The sequence below is a fragment of the Oncorhynchus nerka genome, linkage group LG7, assembly GCF_034236695.1.
Source record: "Oncorhynchus nerka isolate Pitt River linkage group LG7, Oner_Uvic_2.0, whole genome shotgun sequence".
In the NCBI taxonomy this organism is placed as follows: Eukaryota; Metazoa; Chordata; class Actinopteri; order Salmoniformes; family Salmonidae; genus Oncorhynchus; species Oncorhynchus nerka.
The window spans coordinates 1,307,254-1,331,809 of NC_088402.1; the positions used below are offsets into that span (position 1 = coordinate 1,307,254).

Consider the following 24,556-nt stretch of genomic DNA (forward strand, 5'->3'; position numbering starts at 1 on the left):
AGAGTAGCCCAGACATCCGGCAGCTCTGCACCACCAAACGCGCCACTGACGTTTGTTGCGTTTTCTACAAAAATTGAAAGCATCACTTGATCACACAAAACACAATGAAAGCATTTTGATTTTCTTCACATATTACATAATGTGTTCCCCTATAGCTAACAGATAATGTGAGAAAAAGTAAAATTACATAACAGCAGTCAGTCATCAAAAAGCATCCATCGCACTCCGGGCCAGTAGGGGGCGGGATACCGTATATTTTGGTGTTGGAAACTACAAAATGACGACCGTCGTAAACGCTTAATGGCGGAAAACTCAAGTGAGTGTGAACACTGGTTTTTAACAATGTTATGCGGTCTTGTAGCTAAATGTACAGTGCCGTTCGTTAGCTAGCTTTTTTTCCCCATAATGTTTTCAACACGTTGAAATAATTACATTGTACTTTGCTCTTTGCACCAAGCGACTTGTAAAAGTGTGTTTTTCATATGTGCAAATGATGCTATCCGGGATGAAATATTCTTAGCCAGTTAGCTTGCTGCTACTGTAACCAGCTAGCTGGTGCTACTTCCACTCAAACTAAGTTACACATTGTTGTTATTGATCTTTTTCCAGTTCAGAAGCTGCTCATCTCATATACAGAACACAAGCAGCTTTCAACTGGCACTTTCATACTGTCTAACTAGCTGAATCATTTAGATACATTTGAAAAACCAAGTACCAGTAATGTTAGCTTAGAAGATGCATTTCACTAGCATATAACGTTAGCTACCTTGTTCTGTGAAAGTAAATAACATCTCTTGATTTTACAAATTATTTGCAGAAATTTACTGAAGTTGAACGTGCCATTGCAATTATTTTGACAAAACACTCCTGCCAAAGTTGACTCTTCTCTGACCAGTGGAGATGGCAGAGGTTGATCAGGCTGTGGACCTGTCCAAGACAGAGACAGGAGAGGGTGGGAATGGGCATCTGTCTTCCAGTGCAGACCGAAACAGTGGGTCCAGTACAGGACAGAAGTCTACCACCAAGAGGAAGCATGACGATGAGGAAGAGGATGACGGCTCTCCAACTAAGAAACAGGTAAGAAATGGATGAATTAGAAAGGAACTGATTAATTAGATAATTATTGAATGAGATATCAGTGAATCATCTCGTTCTCTCCCCCCCATGTACCAGCATGGTCATGGAGAGAAGGTGGCGACCCACTACAACACGCTCCAGGAGACCGGCCTCGCTGCCAGGAGCCAGAGCAGAATATTCTACATGAGGAATTTCAACAACTGGCTTAAAAGTGTTCTAATTGGTGAGATTCTAAATTACTATTAAAAATGTTTCCACTGTTCATCTGCTAGCTGATTTAAATACAGAAGATTCCTCAGGGCGAGTTTGCACTCAGTTAGTCTTTATCTTTGTGGTCATGCTAAAGCCACTGCTAAATGACTTAAATGTAAAATGTAAATGTCATGATATCTTGTAAACTAGTGGTCCCTCCCATCCTCCCAGGTGAGATCCTGGACACGGTACGTCAGAGCCGCAGAGAGCTGTCTGTTCTGGATCTGGGCTGTGGGAAAGGTGGAGACCTGCTCAAGTGGAGGAAAGGACACATTAGCCGGTTGGTCTGTGCAGGTAGAGACAGGACAATATTTAGCTTTTTTTTTTCTGTCTGAGGAACAGTCAGCATGATTACAAAAAGCTTGTTCTCAACCACATCTAGGATCTTTCTCAGTCTTCCCTCGATTGCTTGTGTCCTCTCCTCGCTGGTGTTCTAAGCAGTAGGTACAGAGGACATGAGAAATGGAGGAAGGCCTGTTGAAAAGAAGCCTTGGGGTGAACTACTGTTTATTTTTCATTTTGTGTTCTCAGACATAGCAGCAGTGTCGGTGGAGCAGTGCCAGGTTCGTTATGAGCATATGAGGAAGAGGGGTCATCCTAACGAGCGTATCTTCTCTGCAGAGTTCATCACAGCCGACTGTACCAAGGTACACACCGACACACCCTCTCTCTACACATACAACACAAAGTGGTCATTTGTTTTGGTCTGTAAAAACTAGCTGTGTCACACTGCCCGGTGTAGAGGCACTGTGTCACACTGCCCGGTGTAGAGGCACCGTTTCACACTGCCCGGTGTAGAGGCACCGTGTCACACTACCCGGTGTAGAGGCACCGTGTCACACTGCCCGGTGTAGAGGCACCGAGTCACACTGCCCGGTGTAGAGGCACCGAGTCACACTGCCCGGTGTAGAGGCACCGAGTCACACTGCCCGGTGTAGAGGCACCGTGTCACACTGCCCGGTGTAGAGGCACCGTGTCACACTGCCCGGTGTAGAGGCACCGTGTCACACTGCCCGGTGTAGAGGCACCGTGTCACACTGCCCGGTGTAGAGGCACCGTGTCACACTGCCCGGTGTAGAGGCACCGTGTCACACTGCCCGGTGTAGAGGCACCGTGTCACACTGCCCGGTGTAGAGGCACCGTGTCACACTGCCCGGTGTAGAGGCACCATTCATTCACAACATTCTTCCAACCTCTCGATACCACCAACATTGCATGGTGGTATTTAATCTGTTTCCCCTCTTTCTTCAGGAGCTGCTGACAGACAAGCTGAAGGATCCTAAGATGGAGTTTGATGTGACCAGCTGTCAGTTTGTGTACCACTACTCCTTTGAGACTCAGCAGCAGGCGGACCTGATGTTGAAGAACGCCTGTGAGAGGCTGAGACCAGGAGGATACTTCATAGGCACCACACCAGATGCATATGAACTGGTGTAAGTAGATACTTCATAGGCACCACACCAGACATATTTGAAATGGCTGTGCGTGATGACATAGTGCACATAACAAATTACTTTTACGTTTAATTTCAGTACTGAATTATTTTTTTTTTTTAAATGGGTTTCCATTGCATTTTCAAATCGAGACAACTGATGCTTTTGTCACAAATTTGGTTTGATTATATAGCGAGTGTGCCAACAGCTGGCAGAGGTTGGGAAGGATACCTACATGATATTATGGCCATTTTTATTAGTCAAACGGCAGTCAAGCATCGCTCGTCATGTCACCAGAATAAGACCCTCAATATTTATTGGAAAGAAGCATCTAGCTCATCACCAGGAACTTTCACCACCCTGTGAAGTTCAACTCAACTTATTTCATCTGTAGCCTTGTAAACTGCATGGTTTCCTGACGAGTCATAGTGGGAGGACTACACAACAACGTGACTCCCAAGTTTACTTAGATTAAATGCTTATTGTCAATGTTTGCCCGTAAAGGGACATTCCACCACTGTTTCTCGAATAATTAATTTTACAGACAGTGTATTTTGTTTGGTTGACATTAGGAAAGTTTACCGACGTGCTCTTTCTGAGGCCTATCGTGACATTTTATTCTTCCAACCATACTTTACTCGCATTAAAAGGTTGGTGGAAACCTGGTTAGTGGTGTGTGTGATGTGATGCGTGTGGTGTGTTTTTTTATTTATTTTTATGGGCATTTACACCATATACTTGATACCAAGGTCAGCTTCAAGATGCCGGCAATTTGAAGAAAAAAAACTAAAAGGTAGCTTGTGCTGATTTATTGGCACATTTGAACCATGTCGCACACTGTAGCTTACGAACTCGGTGGGTAGTGCTAAAACGATGGCATCTGAATTCTGACATTTTTTTGCACGTTCACCATTGAGCCATTCTGCGTAGATTATTAGATCTCTCAATGCCTTGATCAGTGTTTAATGTCTCAGGAACCACTTTAGTGTATGTAGTGATACTCACAGTCTTTGACTGAGATTACTGTCAGGGGCTTGATGACATGGTATCAACCTGCTGGTCTGATGGTTACTGTCAGGGGCTTGATGACATGGTATCAACCTGATGGTTACTGTCAGGGGCTTGATGACATGGTATCAACCTGCTGGTTACTGTCAGTGGCTTGATGACATGGTATCAACCTGATGGTCTGCTGTCAGTGGCTTGATGACATGGTATCAACCTGATGGTTACTGTCAGTGGCTTGATGACATGGTATCAACCTGATGGTTACTGTCAGGGGCTTGATGACATGGTATCAACCTGCTGGTCTGATGGTTACTGTCAGTGGCTTGATGACATGGTATCAACCTGCTGGTCTGATGGTTACTGTCAGTGGCTTGATGACATGGTATCAACCTGCTGGTCTGATGGTTACTGTCAGGGGCTTGATGACATGGTATCAACCTGATGGTTACTGTCAGTGGCTTGATGACATGGTATCAACCTGATGGTTACTGTCAGGGGCTTGATGACATGGTATCAACCTGATGGTTACTGTCAGTGGCTTGATGACATGGTATCAACCTGCTGGTCTGATGGTTACTGTCAGGGGCTTGATGACATGGTATCAACCTGCTGGTTACTGTCAGTGGCTTGATGACATGGTATCAACCTGATGGTTACTGTCAGGGGCTTGATGACATGGTATCAACCTGATGGTTACTGTCAGGGGCTTGATGACATGGTATCAACCTGATGGTTACTGTCAGGGGCTTGATGACATGATATCAACCTGCTGGTTACTGTCAGTGGCTTGATGACATGGTATCAACCTGATGGTTACTGTCAGGGGCTTGATGACATGGTATCAACCTGATGGTTACTGTCAGTGGCTTGATGACATGGTATCAACCTGCTGGTCTGATGGTTACTGTCAGGGGCTTGATGACATGGTATCAACCTGCTGGTTACTGTCAGTGGCTTGATGACATGGTATCAACCTGATGGTTACTGTCAGGGGCTTGATGACATGGTATCAACCTGATGGTTACTGTCAGGGGCTTGATGACATGGTATCAACCTGATGGTCTGATGGTTACTGTCAGTGGCTTGATGACATGGTATCAACCTGATGGTTACTGTCAGTGGCTTGATGACATGGTATCAACCTGATGGTTACTGTCAGGGGCTTGATGACATGATATCAACCTGCTGGTTACTGTCAGTGGCTTGATGACATGGTATCAACCTGATGGTTACTGTCAGGGGCTTGATGACATGGTATCAACCTGATGGTCTGATGGTTACTGTCAGTGGCTTGATGACATGGTATCAACCTGATGGTTACTGTCAGGGGCTTGATGACATGATATCAACCTGATGGTTACGGTAGTGGCTTGATGACATGATATCAACCTGATGGTTACGGTCAGTGGCTTGATGACATGGTATCAACCTGCTGGTCTGATGGTCACTGTCAGGGGCTTGATGACATGGTATCAACCTGCTGGTTACTGTCAGTGGCTTGATGACATGGTATCAACCTGATGGTTACTGTCAGTGGCTTGATGACATGGTATCAACCTGCTGGTCTGATGGTTACTGTCAGGGGCTTGATGACATGGTATCAACCTGCTGGTTTGATGGTTACTGTCAGGGGCTTGATGACATGGTATCAACCTGCTGGTCTGATGGTTACTGTCAGGGGCTTGATGACATGGTATCAACCTGCTGGTCTGATGGTTACTGTCAGGGGCTTGATGACATGGTATCAACCTGATGGTTACTGTCAGTGGCTTGATGAAATGGTATCAACCTGCTGGTCTGATGGTTACTGTCAGGGGCTTGATGACATGGTATCAACCTGATGGTTACTGTCAGTGGCTTGATGACATGGTATCAACCTGCTGGTCTGATGGTTACTGTCAGGGGCTTGATGACATGGTATCAACCTGCTGGTCTGATGGTTACTGTCAGGGGCTTGATGACATGGTATCAACCTGCTTGTCTGATGGTTACTGTCAGGGGCTTGATGACATGGTATCAACCTGATGGTCTGATGGTTACTGTCAGTGGCTTGATGACATGGTATCAACCTGCTGGTCTGATGGTTACTGTCAGGGGCTTGATGACATGGTATCAACCTGATGGTTACTGTCAGTGGCTTGATGACATGGTATCAACCTGATGGTTACTGTCAGGGGCTTGATGACATGGTATCAACCTGATGGTTACTGTCAGTGGCTTGATGACATGGTATCAATCTGATGGTTACTGTCAGGGGCTTGATGACATGGTATCAACCTGATGGTCTGATGGTTACTGTCAGTGGCTTGATGACATGGTATTAACCTGATGGTCTGATGGTTACTGTCAGGGGCTTGATGACATGGTATCAACCTGATGGTCTGATGGTTACTGTCAGTGGCTTGATGACATGGTATCAACCTGATGGTTACTGTCAGGGGCTTGATGACATGGTATCAACCTGCTGGTCTGATGGTTACTGTCAGTGGCTTGATGACATGGTATCAACCTGCTGGTCTGATGGTTACTGTCAGTGGCTTGATGACATGGTATCTACCTGCTGGTCTGATGGTTACTGTCAGGGGCTTGATGACATGGTATCAACCTGATGGTTACTGTCAGGGGCTTGATGACATGGTATCAACCTGATGGTTACTGTCAGGGGCTTGATGACATGATATCAACCTGCTGGTTACTGTCAGGGGCTTGATGACATGGTATCAACCTGATGGTTACTGTCAGTTGCTTGATGACATGGTATCAACCTGATGGTTACTGTCAGGGGCTTGATGACATGGTATCAACCTGATGGTTACGGTCAGTGGCTCGATGACATGATATCAACCTGATGGTTACTGTCAGGGGCTTGATGACATGATATCAACCTGATGGTTACTGTCAGTGGCTTGATGACATGGTATCAACCTGATGGTTACTGTCAGTGGCTTGATGACATGATATCAACCTGCTGGTCTGATGGTTACTGTCAGGGGCTTGATGACATGGTATCAACCTGATGGTTACTGTCAGTGGCTTGATGACATGGTATCAACCTGCTGGTTACTGTCAGGGGCTTGATGACATGGTATCAACCTGCTGGTCTGATGGTTACTGTCAGGGGCTTGATGACATGGTATCAACCTGCTGGTCTGATGGTTACTGTCAGGGGCTTGATGACATGGTATCAACCTGCTGGTCTGATGGTTACTGTCAGTGGCTTGATGACATGGTATCAACCTGATGGTCTGATGGTTACTGTCAGGGGCTTGATGACATGGTATCAACCTGATGGTCTGATGGTTACTGTCAGTGGCTTGATGACATGATATCAACCTGCTGGTCTGATGGTTACTGTCAGGGGCTTGATGACATGGTATCAACCTGATGGTTACTGTCAGTGGCTTGATGACATGGTATCAACCTGATGGTCTGATGGTTACTGTCAGTGGCTTGATGACATGGTATCAACCTGATGGTCTGATGGTTACTGTCAGTGGCTTGATGACATGGTATCAACCTGATGGTTACTGTCAGTGGCTTGATGACATGGTATCAACCTGATGGTCTGATGGTTACTGTCAGTGGCTTGATGACATGGTATCAACCTGATGGTTACTGTCAGGGGCTTGATGACATGGTATCAACAAGATGGTTACGGTCAGTGGCTTGATGACATGATATCAACCTGATGGTTACGGTCAGTGGCTTGATGACATGGTATCAACCTGCTGGTCTGATGGTTACTGTCAGTGGCTTGATGACATGGTATCAACCTGATGGTTACTGTCAGTGGCTTGATGACATGATATCAACCTGATGGTTACTGTCAGTGGCTTGATGACATGGTATCAACCTGATGGTTACGGTCAGTGGCTTGATGACATGGTATCAACCTGCTGGTCTGATGGTCACTGTCAGGGGCTTGATGACATGGTATCAACCTGCTGGTTACTGTCAGTGGCTTGATGACATGGTATCAACCTGCTGGTTACTGTCAGTGGCTTGATGACATGGTATCAACCTGCTGGTCTGATGGTTACTGTCAGGGGCTTGATGACATGGTATCAACCTGATGGTTACTGTCAGTGGCTTGATGAAATGGTATCAACCTGCTGGTCTGATGGTTACTGTCAGGGGCTTGATGACATGGTATCAACCTGCTGGTCTGATGGTTACTGTCAGGGGCTTGATGACATGGTATCAACCTGATGGTTACTGTCAGTGGCTTGATGAAATGGTATCAACCTGCTGGTTTGATGGTTACTGTCAGGGGCTTGATGACATGGTATCAACCTGCTGGTTACTGTCAGTGGCTTGATGACATGGTATCAACCTGCTGGTCTGATGGTTACTGTCAGGGGCTTGATGACATGGTATCAACCTGATGGTTACTGTCAGTGGCTTGATGACATGGTATCAACCTGCTGGTCTGATGATTACTGTCAGGGGCTTGATGACATGGTATCAACCTGCTGGTCTGATGGTTACTGTCAGGGGCTTGATGACATGGTATCAACCTGCTGGTCTGATGGTTACTGTCAGGGGCTTGATGACATGGTATCAACCTGATGGTTACTGTCAGTGGCTTGATGAAATGGTATCAACCTGCTGGTCTGATGGTTACTGTCAGGGGCTTGATGACATGGTATCAACCTGATGGTTACTGTCAGTGGCTTGATGACATGGTATCAACCTGCTGGTCTGATGGTTACTGTCAGGGGCTTGATGACATGGTATCAACCTGCTGGTCTGATGGTTACTGTCAGGGGCTTGATGACATGGTATCAACCTGCTGGTCTGATGGTTACTGTCAGGGGCTTGATGACATGGTATCAACCTGATGGTCTGATGGTTACTGTCAGTGGCTTGATGACATGGTATCAACCTGATGGTTACTGTCAGTGGCTTGATGACATGGTATCAACCTGATGGTTACTGTCAGGGGCTTGATGACATGGTATCAACCTGATGGTCTGATGGTTACTGTCAGTGGCTTGATGACATGGTATCAACCTGCTGGTCTGATGGTTACTGTCAGGGGCTTGATGACATGGTATCAACCTGATGGTTACTGTCAGTGGCTTGATGAAATGGTATCAACCTGCTGGTCTGATGGTTACTGTCAGGGGCTTGATGACATGGTATCAACCTGATGGTTACTGTCAGTGGCTTGATGACATGGTATCAACCTGCTGGTCTGATGGTTACTGTCAGGGGCTTGATGACATGGTATCAACCTGCTGGTCTGATGGTTACTGTCAGGGGCTTGATGACATGGTATCAACCTGCTGGTCTGATGGTTACTGTCAGGGGCTTGATGACATGGTATCAACCTGATGGTCTGATGGTTACTGTCAGTGGCTTGATGACATGGTATCAACCTGATGGTTACTGTCAGTGGCTTGATGACATGGTATCAACCTGATGGTTACTGTCAGTGGCTTGATGACATGGTATCAACCTGATGGTTACTGTCAGGGGCTTGATGACATGGTATCAACCTGATGGTCTGATGGTTACTGTCAGTGGCTTGATGACATGGTATCAACCTGCTGGTCTGATGGTTACTGTCAGGGGCTTGATGACATGGTATCAACCTGCTGGTCTGATGGTTACTGTCAGGGGCTTGATGACATGGTATCAACCTGCTGGTCTGATGGTTACTGTCAGGGGCTTGATGACATGGTATCAACCTGCTGGTTACTGTCAGTGGCTTGATGACATGGTATCAACCTGATGGTTACTGTCAGTGGCTTGATGACATGGTATCAACCTGATGGTTACTGTCAGTGGCTTGATGACATGGTATCAACCTGATGGTTACTGTCAGGGGCTTGATGACATGGTATCAACCTGATGGTTACTGTCAGGGGCTTGATGACATGGTATCAACCTGATGGTTACTGTTAGTGGCTTGATGACATGGTATCAACCTGATGGTTACTGTCAGGGGCTTGATGACATGGTATCAACCTGCTGGTCTGATGGTTACTGTCAGTGGCTTGATGACATGGTATCAACCTGATGGTCTGATGGTTACTGTCAGGGGCTTGATGACATGGTATCAACCTGCTGGTCTGATGGTTACTGTCAGGGGCTTGATGACATGGTGTCAGCCTGATGGTCTGATGGTTACTGTCAGTGGCTTGATGACATGGTATCAACCTGCTGGTTACTGTCAGTGGCTTGATGACATGGTATCAACCTGATGGTTACTGTGTGGCTTGATGACATGATATCAACCTGCTGGTCTGATGGTTACTGTCAGGGGCTTGATGACATGGTATCAACCTGCTGGTCTGATGGTTACTGTCAGTGGCTTGATGACATGGTATCAACCTGCTGGTCTGATGGTCACTGTCAGTGGCTTGATGACATGGTATCAACCTGATGGTTACTGTCAGGGGCTTGATGACATGGTATCAACCTGATGGTTACTGTCAGGGGCTTGATGACATGGTATCAATCTGATGGTTACTGTCAGTGGCTTGATGACATGATATCAACCTGATGGTTACTGTCAGTGGCTTGATGACATGGTATCAACCTGATGGTCTGATGGTTACTGTCAGGGGCTTGATGACATGGTATCAACCTGATGGTTACTGTCAGGGGCTTGATGACATGATTTATAGACTTGATGGCTTGTGTTCTTTTCCCCTTCAGGAAGCGTGTGGAGACCATAGACTCCAACTCCTTTGGTAACGAGGTGTTCAGTGTGACGTTTCAGAAGAAGGGAGACTACCCTCTGTTTGGTTGTCAGTATGACTTTAATCTGGAGGGGGTGGTCAATGTCCCAGAGTTCCTGGTTTACTTCCCTCTGTTTGAAGAGTAAGTGTTGTGACATTTTGGTCAAGTGAATCCACCTGCTTGTGAAAATTGAAGTAGATGTCTTTGCCAGGGGTTGGAACTGAAATTCATTTCCAATCGTTTCATTCTGAACAGAACCACCATTTGGTTTGGCCATTACACTGTTCCGACCAGCAAAATAAAGTACAGTAGCCTTAACACCACACATACTAGAGCAGATGTTCAGACTGCGTACACTAGAATATGTCTCTCAGTGAGACAGCGAGGGCTTTGCATAGGCGCTTTGTTGCGTTTTTTTTTTTTGTGGGACTAGAAAAATACTTATGGAATGTAAAATATTGGTATTAACAGGTTCCCATGCTTTTAAAATATTGGTATTAACAGGTTCCCATGCTTTTAAAATATTGGTATTAACAGGTTCCCATGCTTTTACAATATTGGTATTAACAGGTTCCCATGCTTTTAAAATCACGGTATGGGTGACTTTCATTCCAAGTTCTGTTTCGCTTCCTTAAACATTTTATTTTCCTTTTTTCTGTTCTGTTCCCTGAACTGGTAACCGGTTCCAACCCCTGGGCATAACATTTGTTTTTAACATTTTGTAGGAAGGCAGGGAACTGTCTTGACTTGGTATTTTAGTCATATTGTAATATTAGAAGATGGTGGACAAAGTATGACATGGAATCAGTCATGCACCTGGCAAAACTTGACCTCACAAACAGAATGCTTTCATTGATAACCTCTGTGTTCAATGGTAAATACATTTTGTATTTGTTCTATGTTATGATCCCAAGTGTCACAATGTCTGAGATTCTTGTAAATCTACTTTGTTATATCACCAGAGAGCTAAACTAGTGTGTTCTGTTGACAGGATGGCCAAGAAGTACAACATGCGTCTGGTTTTTAAGAAAACCTTCTCCCAGTTCTTTGAGGAGCACATAAAGAACGACCAGCACAAGATGTTGATGCAGAGGATGCAAGCGCTGGAGGTGGGTCATCAATATACACTACCAGTCTAAAGTTTGGACACCTAGTCATTCAAGGGTTTTTCTTTACTTTTTCTTTACCATTTTCTACATTGTATAATTAATAGTGAAGACATCAGAACTATGTAGTAGCCAAAAAACTGTTAAACAAATGGAAAATATATTTGAGATTCTTCAAAGTAGCCACCTTTTGCCTTGACAGCTTTGCACACTCTTGGCATTCTCTCAACCAGCTTCACCTGGAATTATTTTCTAATAGTCTTGAAGGAGTTCCCACATATGCTGAGCACTTGTTGGCTGCTTTTCCTTCACTCTGCGGTCCAACTCATCCCAAACCATCTCAATTGGGTTGTAGGGTGATTGTGGAGGCCAGGTCATCTGATGCAGCACTCCATCACTCTCCTTCTTGGTAAAATCTTGGTAAAATAGCCTGGAGGTGTGTTGGGTCATTGTCCTGTTGAAAAACAAATGATAGTCCCCCTAATCGCAAACCAGATGGGATGGCGGATCGCTGCAGAATGATGTGGTAGCCATGCTGGTTAAGTGTGCCATGGATTCTAAATTAATGACTGACAGTGTCACCGGCAAAGCGCCATCATGCCTCCTCCGTGCTTCACGGTGGGAACCACACATGTGGAGATAATAATTTCAACTTCTCTGCTTCTCACATAGACACGGCTGTTGGAATCAAATCCAAAATTTGGACTCATCAGACCAAAGGACAGATTTCCACCGGTCTAATGTCCATTGCTTGTGTTTCTTGGCCAAAGAAAGTCTCTTCTTATTGGTGTCCTTTAGTAGTGGTTTCTTTGCAGCAATTTGACCACTAAGGCCTGATTCACGCGGTCTCTTCTGAACAGTTCAAATCAAATCAAATTTATTTATATAGCCCTTCGTACATCAGCTGATATCTCAAAGTGCTGTACAGAAACCCAGCCTAAAACCCCAAACAGCAAGCAATGCAGATGTAGAAGCACGGTGGCTAGGAAAAACTCCCTAGAAAGGCCAAAACCTAGGAAGAAACCTAGAGAGGAACCAGGCTATGTGGGGTGGCCAGTCCTCTTCTGGCTGTGCCGGGTGGAGATTATAACAGAACATGGCCAAGATGTTCAAATGTTCATAAATGACCAGCATGGTCGAATAATAATAAGGCAGAACAGTTGAAACTGGAGCAGCAGCATGGCCAGGTGGACTGGGGACAGCAAGGAGTCATCATGTCAGGTAGTCCTGGGGCATGGTCCTAGGGCTCAGGTCAGTTGAAACTGGAACAGCAGCATGGCCAGGTGGACTGGGGACAGCAAGGAGTCATCATGTCAGGTAGTCCTGGGGCATGGTCCTAGGGCTCAGGTCAGTTGAAACTGGAACAGCAGCATGGCCAGGTGGACTGGGGACAGCAAGGAGTCATCATGTCAGGTAGTCCTGGGGCATGGTCCTAGGGCTCAGGTCAGTTGAAACTGGAACAGCAGCATGGCCAGGTGGACTGGGGACAGCAAGGAGTCATCATGTCAGGTAGTCCTGGGGCATGGTCCTAGGGCTCAGGTCCTCCAAGAGAGAGAAAGAAAGGGAGAAGGAGAGAATTAGAGAACGCACACTTAGATTCACACAGGACACCGAATAGGACAGGAGAAGTACTCCAGATATAACAAACTGACCCCAGCCCCCCGACACATAAACTACTGCAGCATAAATACTGGAGGCTGAGACAGGAGGGGTCAGGAGACACTGTGGCCCCATCCGAGGACACCCCCGGACAGGGCCAAACAGGAAGGATATAACCCCACCCACAACAGTTGATGTGTCTCTTACTTGAACTCTGTGAATCATTTATTTGGGATGCAATCTGATGTGCAGTTAACTCTACTGAACTTATCCTCTGCAGCAGAGGTAACTCTGGGTCTTCCTTTCCTGTGGTGGTCCTCATGAGAACCAGTTTCATTATAGCGCTTGATGGTTTTTGCGACTGCACTTGAAGAACCTTTCAAAGTTCTTGACATTTTCCAGATTTACTGACCTTTGTCCTAAAGTAATGATGAACTATAGTTTCTCATTGCTTATTTGAGGTGATCTTGTCATAATATTTTACCAAATAGACCTGGTCTTTTACTAAATATGGCTATCTTCTGTATACCATCCCTACCTTGTCACAACGCAACTGATTGGCTCAAACGCATTAAGAAGGAAAGAAATTCCACAAATGAACTTTTACCAAGGCACACCTGTTAATTGAAATGCATTCCAGGTGACTACCTCATGAAGCTGGTTGAGAGAATGCCAAGAGTGTGCAAAGTTATCAAGACAAAGGGTGGCTACTTGAAGAATCTCAAATATAAAATGTATGATGACTCTCGGGTACAGACACACCAGTACCTCTGTTATTGATATGACTATCTGGTACAGACACACCAGTACCTCTGTTAATGATGACTCTCTGGTACAGACACAACAGTACCTCTGTTAATGATATGACTCACTGGTACAGACACAGCAGTACCTCTGTTAATGATATGACTCTCAGGTACAGACACACCAGTACCTCTGTTAATGATATGACTCTCTGGTACAGACACAGCAGTACCTCTATTAATGATATGACTCTCTGGTACAGACACACCAGTACCTCTGTTAATGATATGACTCACTGGTACAGATACACCAGTACCTCTGTTAATGATATGACTCACTGGTACAGACACACCAGTACCTCTGTTAATGATATGACTCACTGGTACAGACACACCAGTACCTCTGTTAATGATATGACTCTGGTACAGACACACCAGTACCTCTGTTAATGATATGACTCACTGGTACAGACACACCAGTACCTCTGTTAATGATATGACTCACTGGTACAGACACACCAGTACCTCTGTTAATGATATGACTCTCTGGTACAGACACACCAGTACCTCTGTTAATGATATGGCTCTCTCTGGTACAGACACACCCCAGTACCTCTGTTAATGATATGACTCTCTGGTACAGACACAGCAGTACCTCTGTTAATGATATGGCTCTCTCTGGTACAGACACACCAGTACCTCTATTAATGATATGACTCTCTGGTACAGACACACCAGTACCTCTATTAATGATATGACTCTCTGGTACAGACACACCAGTACCTCTGTTAATGATATGACTCTGGTACAGACACACCAGTACCTCTGGTACAGACACACCAGTACCTCTGTTAATGATATGATTCTCTGGTACAGACACACCAGTACCTCTGTTAATGATATGGCTCTCTCTGGTACAGACACAGCAGTACCTCTGTTAATGATATGACTCTCAGGTACAGACACAGCAGTACCTCTGTTAATGATATGACTCTCTGGTACAGACACACCAGTACCTCTGTTAATGATATGGCTCTCTCTGGTACAGACACACCCCAGTACCTCTGTTAATGATATGACTCTCAGGTACAGACACACCAGTACCTATGTTAATGATATGGCTCTCTCTGGTACAGACACACCAGTACCTCTGTTAATGATATGGCTTTCTCTGGTACAGACACACCAGTACCTCTGTTAATGATATGACTCTCTGGTACAGACACACCAGTACCTCTGTTAATGATATGACTCTCTGGTACAGACACACCAGTACCTCTGTTAATGATATGACTCTCTGGTACAGACACACCAGTACCTCTGTTAATGATATGACTCTGGTACAGACACACCAGTACCTCTGTTAATGATATGGCTCTCTCTGGTACAGACACACCCCAGTACCTCTGTTAATGATATGGCTCTCAGGTACAGACACACCAGTACCTATGTTAATGATATGGCTCTCTCTGGTACAGACACACCAGTACCTCTGTTAATGATATGGCTCTCTCTGGTACAGACACACCAGTACCTCTGTTAATGATATGACTCTCAGGTACAGACACACCAGTACCTCTGTTAATGATATGACTCTCTGGTACAGACACACCAGTACCTCTGTTAATGATATGACTCTGGTACAGACACACCAGTACCTCTGTTAATGATATGACTCTCTGGTACAGACACACCAGTACCTCTGTTAATGATATGGCTCTCTGGTACAGACACACCAGTACCTCTGTTAATGATATGAAGTGAAGGTAACACAGTTCCAATCTGGACTGAAAAGCTGTACTTTAGGTGAATGCAATACAAAGGTCACACTAATTTATTAAAGCAAAACTTTTTATGATTTGATGAACCAGGAATTGTTTCAATGATGTCCCAATAGCTTTTGACATGAGGATTAGTCCGTTCTTCAGATAGCGTGTGTCTGTATCGCAACTGGAAACAAGCCCCGGAGCGACAGCCTTCAAATGGATCATGTCCCTGTTTAGCACCTCCACAGAGAAAGAGGTGTTCTTAACATCCGTAACCAAGGACTCTTTCTGTATCCGGAGTGTATTATAGACCCGCTGAGTCTACGGCCACACGTTGTGACTCAACCTGGCTCAATAGAACTTGGAAGTTGCTGTAATTGTCTTGTTGTGTCAGTCTTTCCCGACAGACAACAAGAACAAGTCATCTTCAGACAACCTTGATGATTATAATCACGCCAAGGAGAAGGCTGACAGCCCTAATGTCAGGCTGCCGTTGGTAAGAGAATGAATGTCCGGGGACCTGTTTTCATATTGACATGCACAACTCCATGACTACAATAGATATTTAGATGCAGTGTTTTCAGTGTAAACTTTAAACCACCAAAGTATGTAGAAAAGATAACGGAACAATATATTTTTCAATACGATCATCTTCGAGAACTAACAATCACCAAGACAGTCAGGGAGAGTCTATAAAACACATTTCATGGCATCCATTGATTTATTGAAAATGTTTGAGTCACTCAGACAGCATAAGAACACTGCAAAAATGTGTACAATTGCAGTACATTTGTTTTAAAACATTACAATTCCATCTCCGCAGCCAAGAGGGCCTCTAAAACCATGCCATTGCCCCCTCACCCCCCCTTTCACCAACTATGTCACTGTTGCTAAAAGAGATCTTAAGGGAAGCACTGAGATGAATACAATGAGATATTGTGTTGAACTTTTTAGCTTTTGTGAAACTACTTTATTTAAAGGTGCAATCTGCTATTTAAATACATATTTGGACTGTTAAATGAATGATATAACCAACATATAAATGCCTCATGAGATTAGTTCAACTGTCCTACCCCATCAGAACTCAAAATACTGCCTTGTTTTCTCTAAGGTAAATCATGAAATTGTCAACAAACACTATAGCCCCCAAACCTGGTTAAAACTATACTTTTCATCTCATGGATGATCAGCCCTTGGATCCATAGATCTGTCTCTTTTTGTGGTTACTTTTCTCCATCCCTCATCTGTTTACCAAAACAAGTGGAGGGATGGGCGTTGTTGTTGGAAGTGCAGGTTGCCCCTTAATGTTAATGATGCATTCAGTGAAAGTTTACACACATTTAATAGATGCATTTCTAATCAAGAGTCTTTCATGGTACCTAAGGACAGTGTTTTAAAATGATCATTCTACTATCTAATACTTGATCATGTTCAGAAACAGCCGTGTGACCATTCTGTATTGCCTCTTGTCTGTTCTGTACAGGGAACATTGAGCAAGTCTGAGTGGGAGGCAACAAGTATGTACCATGGGTTTGGTTTCTAACCTGTCATGTCAACTGCTTCTACTAACAGTATTAGTCATTAGTTCAGAATATAATTCTAAGTATTAATCTACTGTTTCTAATCTAATTTTACAGTGTAATAAATGTCAGTAAAGGCTGAAATGTATTGTTTCACAGCTAGAGATGTAAAGATGAATGTATATTACATAATGTTGACTTCAATAGTCTTTCCGGTTCAGAGACTCAACGCAGTGGTGTTATTAATTGTTGGCTTGGTCGTGGATATTTATTTTATTTTTATTTATTTATTTATTAGGCATAGTACCGTCATAATGATTTCTCTACAGAATCTCGTATAGGACAATATAAAACTTTTAAAGGCCCAGTGCACTCAAAAATGTCACTTTTATATATATATGTCCACACTGAGGTTGGAGTAATACTGTGACATTGTGAAAAGTATATGGTATAAGAGCTGTTTGAAAAGACTGCATGAAATTTCAGCCTTGTTTTGGCGGGGGGTGGCATTTTGGCCTGGTGATGTAGTGGGGTCATCTTTGATATGTGTATATTATATAACTCACATATGACCCATGAATCGACTATCCAATTAATATAATTAAAGTCTAATATCTGATTCCATTTAACATTATAGTAAAACCATGCGCATTCAAGTATTATGCTTTTGCCGACAAAGATCAAGAAATGGTCATGAGAAGCAAATATCAAAGCTTTTTTATTTAATAACTTAGTCAAATGAATGGATACACATACAAAGCATATTTATAGACATTATACACTGAACAAAAATATGAACGCAACATGTAAAGTGTTGGTCCTATGTTTCATGAGCTGAAATAAATTATCCCAGAAATGTTCCATATCCACAAAAAGCTGATTTCACTCATTGTGTGCACAAATTCATTTTACATCCCTGTTAGTGAGCATTTCTCCTTTGCCAAGATATGACACACCTGTCAGCTTCTTGATAATCCATCCACCTAATTAAACAGAATGATTATTACACAAGTGCACCTTGTACTGGGGACAGAAGGCCACTAAAATATACAGTTTTGTCACAACACAATGGCCACAGATGTCTCAAGTTTGAGGGAGCGAGCAATTGGCATGCTGACTGCAGGACTGTCTACCAGAGCTGTTGGCCTGCTGACAGCAGGACTGTCTACCAGAGCTGTTGCCAGAGAATGGAAGGTTAATTTTAGTTCCAGTGAAGGGACATCTCAACGCTACAGCATACAATGACATAGACGATTCTGTGCTACCAGCTTTGTGGCAACAGTTTGGGGAAGGCCCTTTCCTGTTTCAGCATGACAATACCCCCATGCACAAAGCGAGGTCCATACAGAAATGGTTTGTCGAGATCGATGTGGAAGAACTTGACTGGCCTGCACAGAGCCCTGACCAACTCCATCGAACACCTTTGGGTTGAATTGGAAGGCTGACTGCGAGCCAGGCCTAATTGCCCAACATCAGTGCCAAACCTCACTAATGCTTTTGTGGCTGAATGGAAGCAAGTCCCTGCAGCAACGTTCCAACATCTAGTGGAAAGCCTTCCCAGAAGAGTGGAGGCTGTTATAGCAGCAAAGGGGGGACCAACTCCATATTAATGCCCATGATCTTGGAATGAGAGGTTCAATGTGCAGATGTCCAGATTCTTTTGATCATGTAGTGTACTTAATCGTTACCCAGAAATGATTTGCTATTGAGATTAAAGCGGCTGCAAGGAACCTTTTTAATATTGTTGCTTTTTTTAAATTATATGATGTAGGACAGAGTAAAAATAAAAAGCCTTGATTGAGGTTAGTGTCCAAACTTTTGACTGGTGCTGTCTATCTACAGAAATAGGACCCAACCTGTTTCTGTTTGAGTGTTTAATAGCCTACTAATTCTGTGAGCATCAAGCCTCAAGCAACCACATGTCAGATGAACAATTTCACAATTGTGTTGAGCTTGAGAAATAAAAATAGTACCTCCTTAAATCGTGACCATCAAAACAGTTTTTAACATACATTTAGAATGATTTGTTGTGCATTGACTGTACTTAAAAGCACATGTTTAACACCAGTACCAGCATTTTGAGGAGTTGCTCTCACGCTGTCTGACAGGTGCTCCTCAAACTAGGCTGTGTGATAAACAAGAATCATGAAGACTAATGAAAATACACGTGCGCCAATTTAATTCCACTAAATTATGCAACTTAACACTATAGACTGACCGGTGTAATGTATTTTCAGCAGCTAACCAATTAACGGTTAAACGTTAACATCCCATAACCTTACTGTGATTTTTTTTCTTTATGACCATTTGAATAAAAACAAAAATAGTTTCTTAGCAAAGAGCAATTTCTCAAGCAAGAATTTAGCTAGGATTGTTTGGGAGTGGTCTGACTGGGGAGAACTGAGAACTAGCTGTTATTGGCAGAGGGGTTTGGAACTCTCTTATTGGTCTATTAACTAATTTACTGCCAGGTGATGGCAGGTCAAAACTCCATCCCACCTAAACAGGCTGAAATTATAGGCAGTCTTTTCAAACCGCTCCTAAACTAAAAGGGCATTTATCATTTTCACAGTATTATTCCATCCTCAGTGTGGACATACAGTGCAATAAGAAAGTATTCAGACCCCTTCACTTTTTCTTACATTGCAGCCTTATTTTAAAATGTATTAAATTCATGGTTTTCCTTCATCAATCTACACACAATACATCATAATTACAAAATTGAGAACAGATTTTGGGACATTTTTGCAAATGTATTACAAATAAAAAAACAGACCTTATTTACGTATTCAGACCCGTTGCTATGAGACTCCAAATTGAGTTCAGGTGCATCCTGTTTCCATTGATCATTCATGAGATGTTTCTACAACCGGATTGGAGTCCACCTTTGGTAAATTCAATTGATTGGACATGATTTGGGACACCTGTCTGAGGTTCCACAGTTGACAGTACATGTCAGAGCAAAAACCAAGCCATGAGATTAAAGGAATTGTCCGTAGAGCTCCGAGACATGATTGTGTCGAAGCACAGATCTGGGGAAGGGTACAAAAAATGTCTGCAGCATTGGCCAAAGATGTGTCTTGGAACCCGATCGTGACAGAGGTCCTCTGTGGAGATGCGACCTTCCAGAAGGACAATTTCTGCAGCACTCCATCAATCAGGCCTTCATGGTTGAGTGGCCAGACTGAAGCCACGCCTCAGTAAAATGACCACACGCATGGAGTTTGCCAAATGGCACATAAAGGACTCTGACCATGAGAGGCCAGATTCTCTGGTCTGATGAAACCAAGTTTTAACTCTTTGGCCTGAATGCAAAGTGTCACGTCTGTAGGAAACCAGGCACCGCTCATCACCTGGCCAATACCATCCCTACAGTGACTCATGATGGTTGCGGCATTATGCAGTGGGGATGTTTTTCAGTGGCACGGACTGGGAGACTAGTCAGGATGGGGGAAAGATGAATGGAGCGAAGTACAGAGTGATCCTTGATGAAAACCTGCTCCAGAGCGCTCAGGACCTCAGACTGGGGTGAAGGTTCACTTTCCAACAGGACAATGACACTAAGCACACAACCAAGAGAATGCAGGGGTGGCTTCGGGACAAGACTCTGAATGTCCTTGAGTGGCCCAGCCAGAGCCCGGACTTGAACCCGATCGAACATCTCTGGAGAGACCTGTAAAAAGCTGTGTCCAACCCTACAGAAGAATAGGATGAACTCCCCAAATACAGCTCTGCCAAGCTTGTAGTGTCATACCCAAGAAGACTTCAAAGTACTGAATACTTATGTAAATATAATAGCTACGTTTAAAAAATATATATATATTTAAAAAATGTACAAACATTTCTACAAACCTGTTTTTGCTTTGTCATGATGGGGTATTGTGTGTAGATTGAGGGGGAAAAACAATGTAATCCATTTTAGAATAAAGCTGTAATGTAACAATGTAGAAAAAGTGAAGCAGTCTGAATACTTTCTGAATGCACTGTATAAATAAAACACAGATAAATCACGTTTTTGACTGCACTAGGCCTTTAATCAAGAACATGTAAGGCAATATTTTTGGTTGGACCAAATTCTTCTGCTCTGAGTTGAGGTTGTGACACTGCAGTGGCCTGTCTGCTAATGAGTTGTTTTAATTATGTTTGATTAATATCTCTTTAATACTCTTCCAGCACTAGCTAATGAGGACCCTGTTAAATTTAACTCTTTCTTCCATCTCTTTCTCTCTCCATCTCTCTCTCTAAGGCATATACCTGGTGTTTGCATTTGAGAAAATGTCCTGAATGCCAGAGAAGAGAACCCCAGTTTGACAGGTCGACTCGTCAATATTACACTGTTTTTTTGTTTGGTATGTTTGGGGGGGGGAGATTTTTTTTAAAGAACTGACTTGCTGCCCACTGCAGAGCATGGTAAAAAAGAAAAGTAGTTTTAATGTTTTCCTGTTGTGAAATACTATTGGTTTGATTAAGCTTGTCTTGCGTATCCATCCATCAATCTATCCTCTGGTTCTTATTATATCAGCTACAGCCAGACTGGTGTCATTATCTGTAGCTCATATCTGTCCAGTTTTTACCTTCTCTTTATCCTGGTCGTTTAACCTAGTGATGTCTTTTAACTGGAGTGATGTGTATTATACAACGGGCGGGTCTAATCCTGAATGCTGATTGGTTAAAAGCGCATTCCAGCCGGTGTCTATTCCACAAGTTACCACTGGCTGAATCTATGACGTTAGAATGCCTATTTACTCCGGTCCATCTGACTGCACAATCCTGTCTCATCAGCCCAGCCAGGCAATTTATAACCTTGATCTCCACTATAAAAAGCATCTAGACATTATCTCACTTTTTTTTTGGACTAACTTTTAGTTTTCAACAGTCCTTTAAGAGTTTCAATAACATCCTATTTATTATTTAAGTGATAATGCCCTTAAAGCTGGTGTTTTGACGGTATATTGGCACGGTTTGCTGGCCTGAGACAACACACCCATGCCAATATATCCTCCAAACACCGCCTTTGAGGGCATTATCACTTAAATAATAAATAGGGTGTTACTTACTCTTAAATTACATTTAAGGATGCATAGCACAGGCATCAAAGTAGTCATACATTTTCACATTTCAGAATTGCAAATGATGGGCAGCTTTGGGTACTGGCTCCAACACACATTTCTACCAGATTTGGACTATTTCCAGGTAAAAGCCTGTTTCTCTGCAGTCCAGTCTCACTGCTGAATTGATTCTTCAAGAGGATTAGATCAGTGGATCAATGCTAGTTCGAAGTAAGATGACCTTGTAGAGGTATTTTAAGGCTCAACTATGATTCAGGTAATCACCCTGATCAACACATCAAACCTTTATGTAACCCTATGTTGATTACCTGGTGTATGTGTTCCTTCTGTCTATTCTGTATCGTGTGCACTACTATTGACCAGGGCCCATTGGCCCCCCCAAGGAATTTACCTAAAATGAGTTGAATTGAGGAAACCTGTTCCAAAGTATTCCCACAAATAAAATAACATGTGATCGTCTCTCAATATAATCAAGGTATGAAATTATTGTCATGTTCAATTACAATGTATTTTTGGGCCCGCGGCTAAATCTAGTTGTCTACCCCTGATGATGCAGTATATTGCGACATCAGAATTTGAAATTGTGAAAGGAGTTCGCTATTCATGTTATCATATTAATTTAGCGGTCAATATTTGACCAAAGCACTGGTTCCAGTCCAAGTACCTATGCGATTTAGCAAACCCCAGGCATTTGTTGGTTGACATGAAAATAGAGCCCTTTGGCCACACACACTAATGGTGGGTTTGTCGTCAAAATGAGGATGCATGAGCAGAAAATAATCCCATTGGAAAATATGGTGGAACTTTGATTTGAAGGGGTTATTTTGCTTCTGCTGGTCCTGGGGCCCTTTTAAGATCAACGATATAATGAACAGCATCATGAACTTTACCCAGTACAAGGACATTTTAGCCAAAAAACCTGGCTGCCTCTGTCAGGAGGCTGAAACTTGGCCGCAACGAGGATCTTCCAGCAAGACAAAAACCTCAAGCTCACAAAATACACAAAGAAATTGTTAATTGGCCACAAAATCAACAGCAATGGACAACTTAGTCTTCAGACTTAACCCCATTGAAAACCTGTGGTTTGATTTGAAGGGGGCCGTCCATAAGTACTGACGAAGGACATCAAGGACCTGGAAGGAGTCTGTAAAGAGGAATGGTCTCAGATCCCTCCCAATGTGTTCTCCAACATAAAAAAGGCTCAGGGCCGTTATCCTCCCAAGGCGAGGTATTGAAAACGGGTGTTTCCTTGAATGCTCTTCATGCATCCATGAACCAACCATGAAAGCCCTCTGTAATAGTCACTGCATTCCTCATCTACTTCAAACATAGACATAAACATTTACAGTGCATTCGGAATGTATTCAGACCCCTTGACTTTTTCCAAATTTTGTTACATTACAGCCTTGTTCTAAAATGGATTAATAAAAAGATGTTCCTCAATCTACACACATTTCCTCATAATGACAAACTGAAAACAGGTTTTTAGAAATATTAAAATAAAAACAAGTTTTCAGACGTTGCTATGAGACTAAAATTCAATCAATCAAATGTATTTATACACCCCTTCTTACATCAGGTGTACAGAAACCCAGCCTAAACCCCAAACAGCAAGCAATGCAGATGTAGAAGCAAGGTGGCTAGGAAAAACAACCTAGAAAGGCAGGAACCTAGGAAGAAATGTAGAGAAGAACCAGGCTATGAGGGGTAGCCAGTCCTCTTCTGGCCGTGCCGGAGATTATAAGAGTACCTCGCCATTTAAGGCCAGATTGTTCTGGACTCAATAAAACTATTTTTTTCAACCACTCCACAAATGTCTTGTTAACAAACTATAGTTTTGCCAAGTCGGATAGGACATCTAATTTGTGGATGCCACAAGTCATTTTTCCAACAATTATTTACAGACAGATTATTTCACTTATAATTCACTGTATCCCAATTCCAGTGGGTCAGATGTTTACATACCCTAAATTGACTGTGCCTTTAAACAGCTTGGAAAATTCCAGAAACGAAGCTTCTGATAGGCTAATTGACATCATTTGAGTCAATTGGAGATGTACCTGTGGATGTATTTCAAGGCCTGCCTTCAAACTCAGTGCCTCTTTGCTTGACATCATGGCAAAATCAAAAGAAATCAGCCAAGACCTCAGAAAAGATATTGTAGACCTCCACAAGTCTGGTTCATCATTGGGAGCAATTTCCAAACACCTGAAGGTACCACGTTCATCTGTACAAACAATAGTACACAGGTATAAACACCATGGGACTATGCAGCCGTCATACCACTCAGGAA

At 43.3% G+C, this 24,556-nt stretch overlaps 1 protein-coding gene across 1 annotated transcript; it reads left to right on the forward strand.

Moving 5' to 3' along the window:
* Positions 1–208: 208 nt before the first annotated feature.
* On the forward strand, positions 209–22,733 carry rnmt (RNA (guanine-7-) methyltransferase). The gene is made up of 11 exons (XM_029649402.2): positions 209–316; positions 818–1,077; positions 1,174–1,300; positions 1,501–1,623; positions 1,861–1,976; positions 2,581–2,762; positions 10,437–10,601; positions 11,452–11,569; positions 16,069–16,170; positions 17,158–17,191; positions 21,441–22,733. The coding sequence occupies exons 2-11, from the start codon at positions 901–903 to the stop codon at positions 21,476–21,478; spliced, it is 1,182 nt and encodes a 393-aa protein (XP_029505262.1). The 5' UTR covers positions 209–316; positions 818–900; the 3' UTR covers positions 21,479–22,733.
* The last annotated feature ends 1,823 nt before the right edge of the window (positions 22,734–24,556 follow it).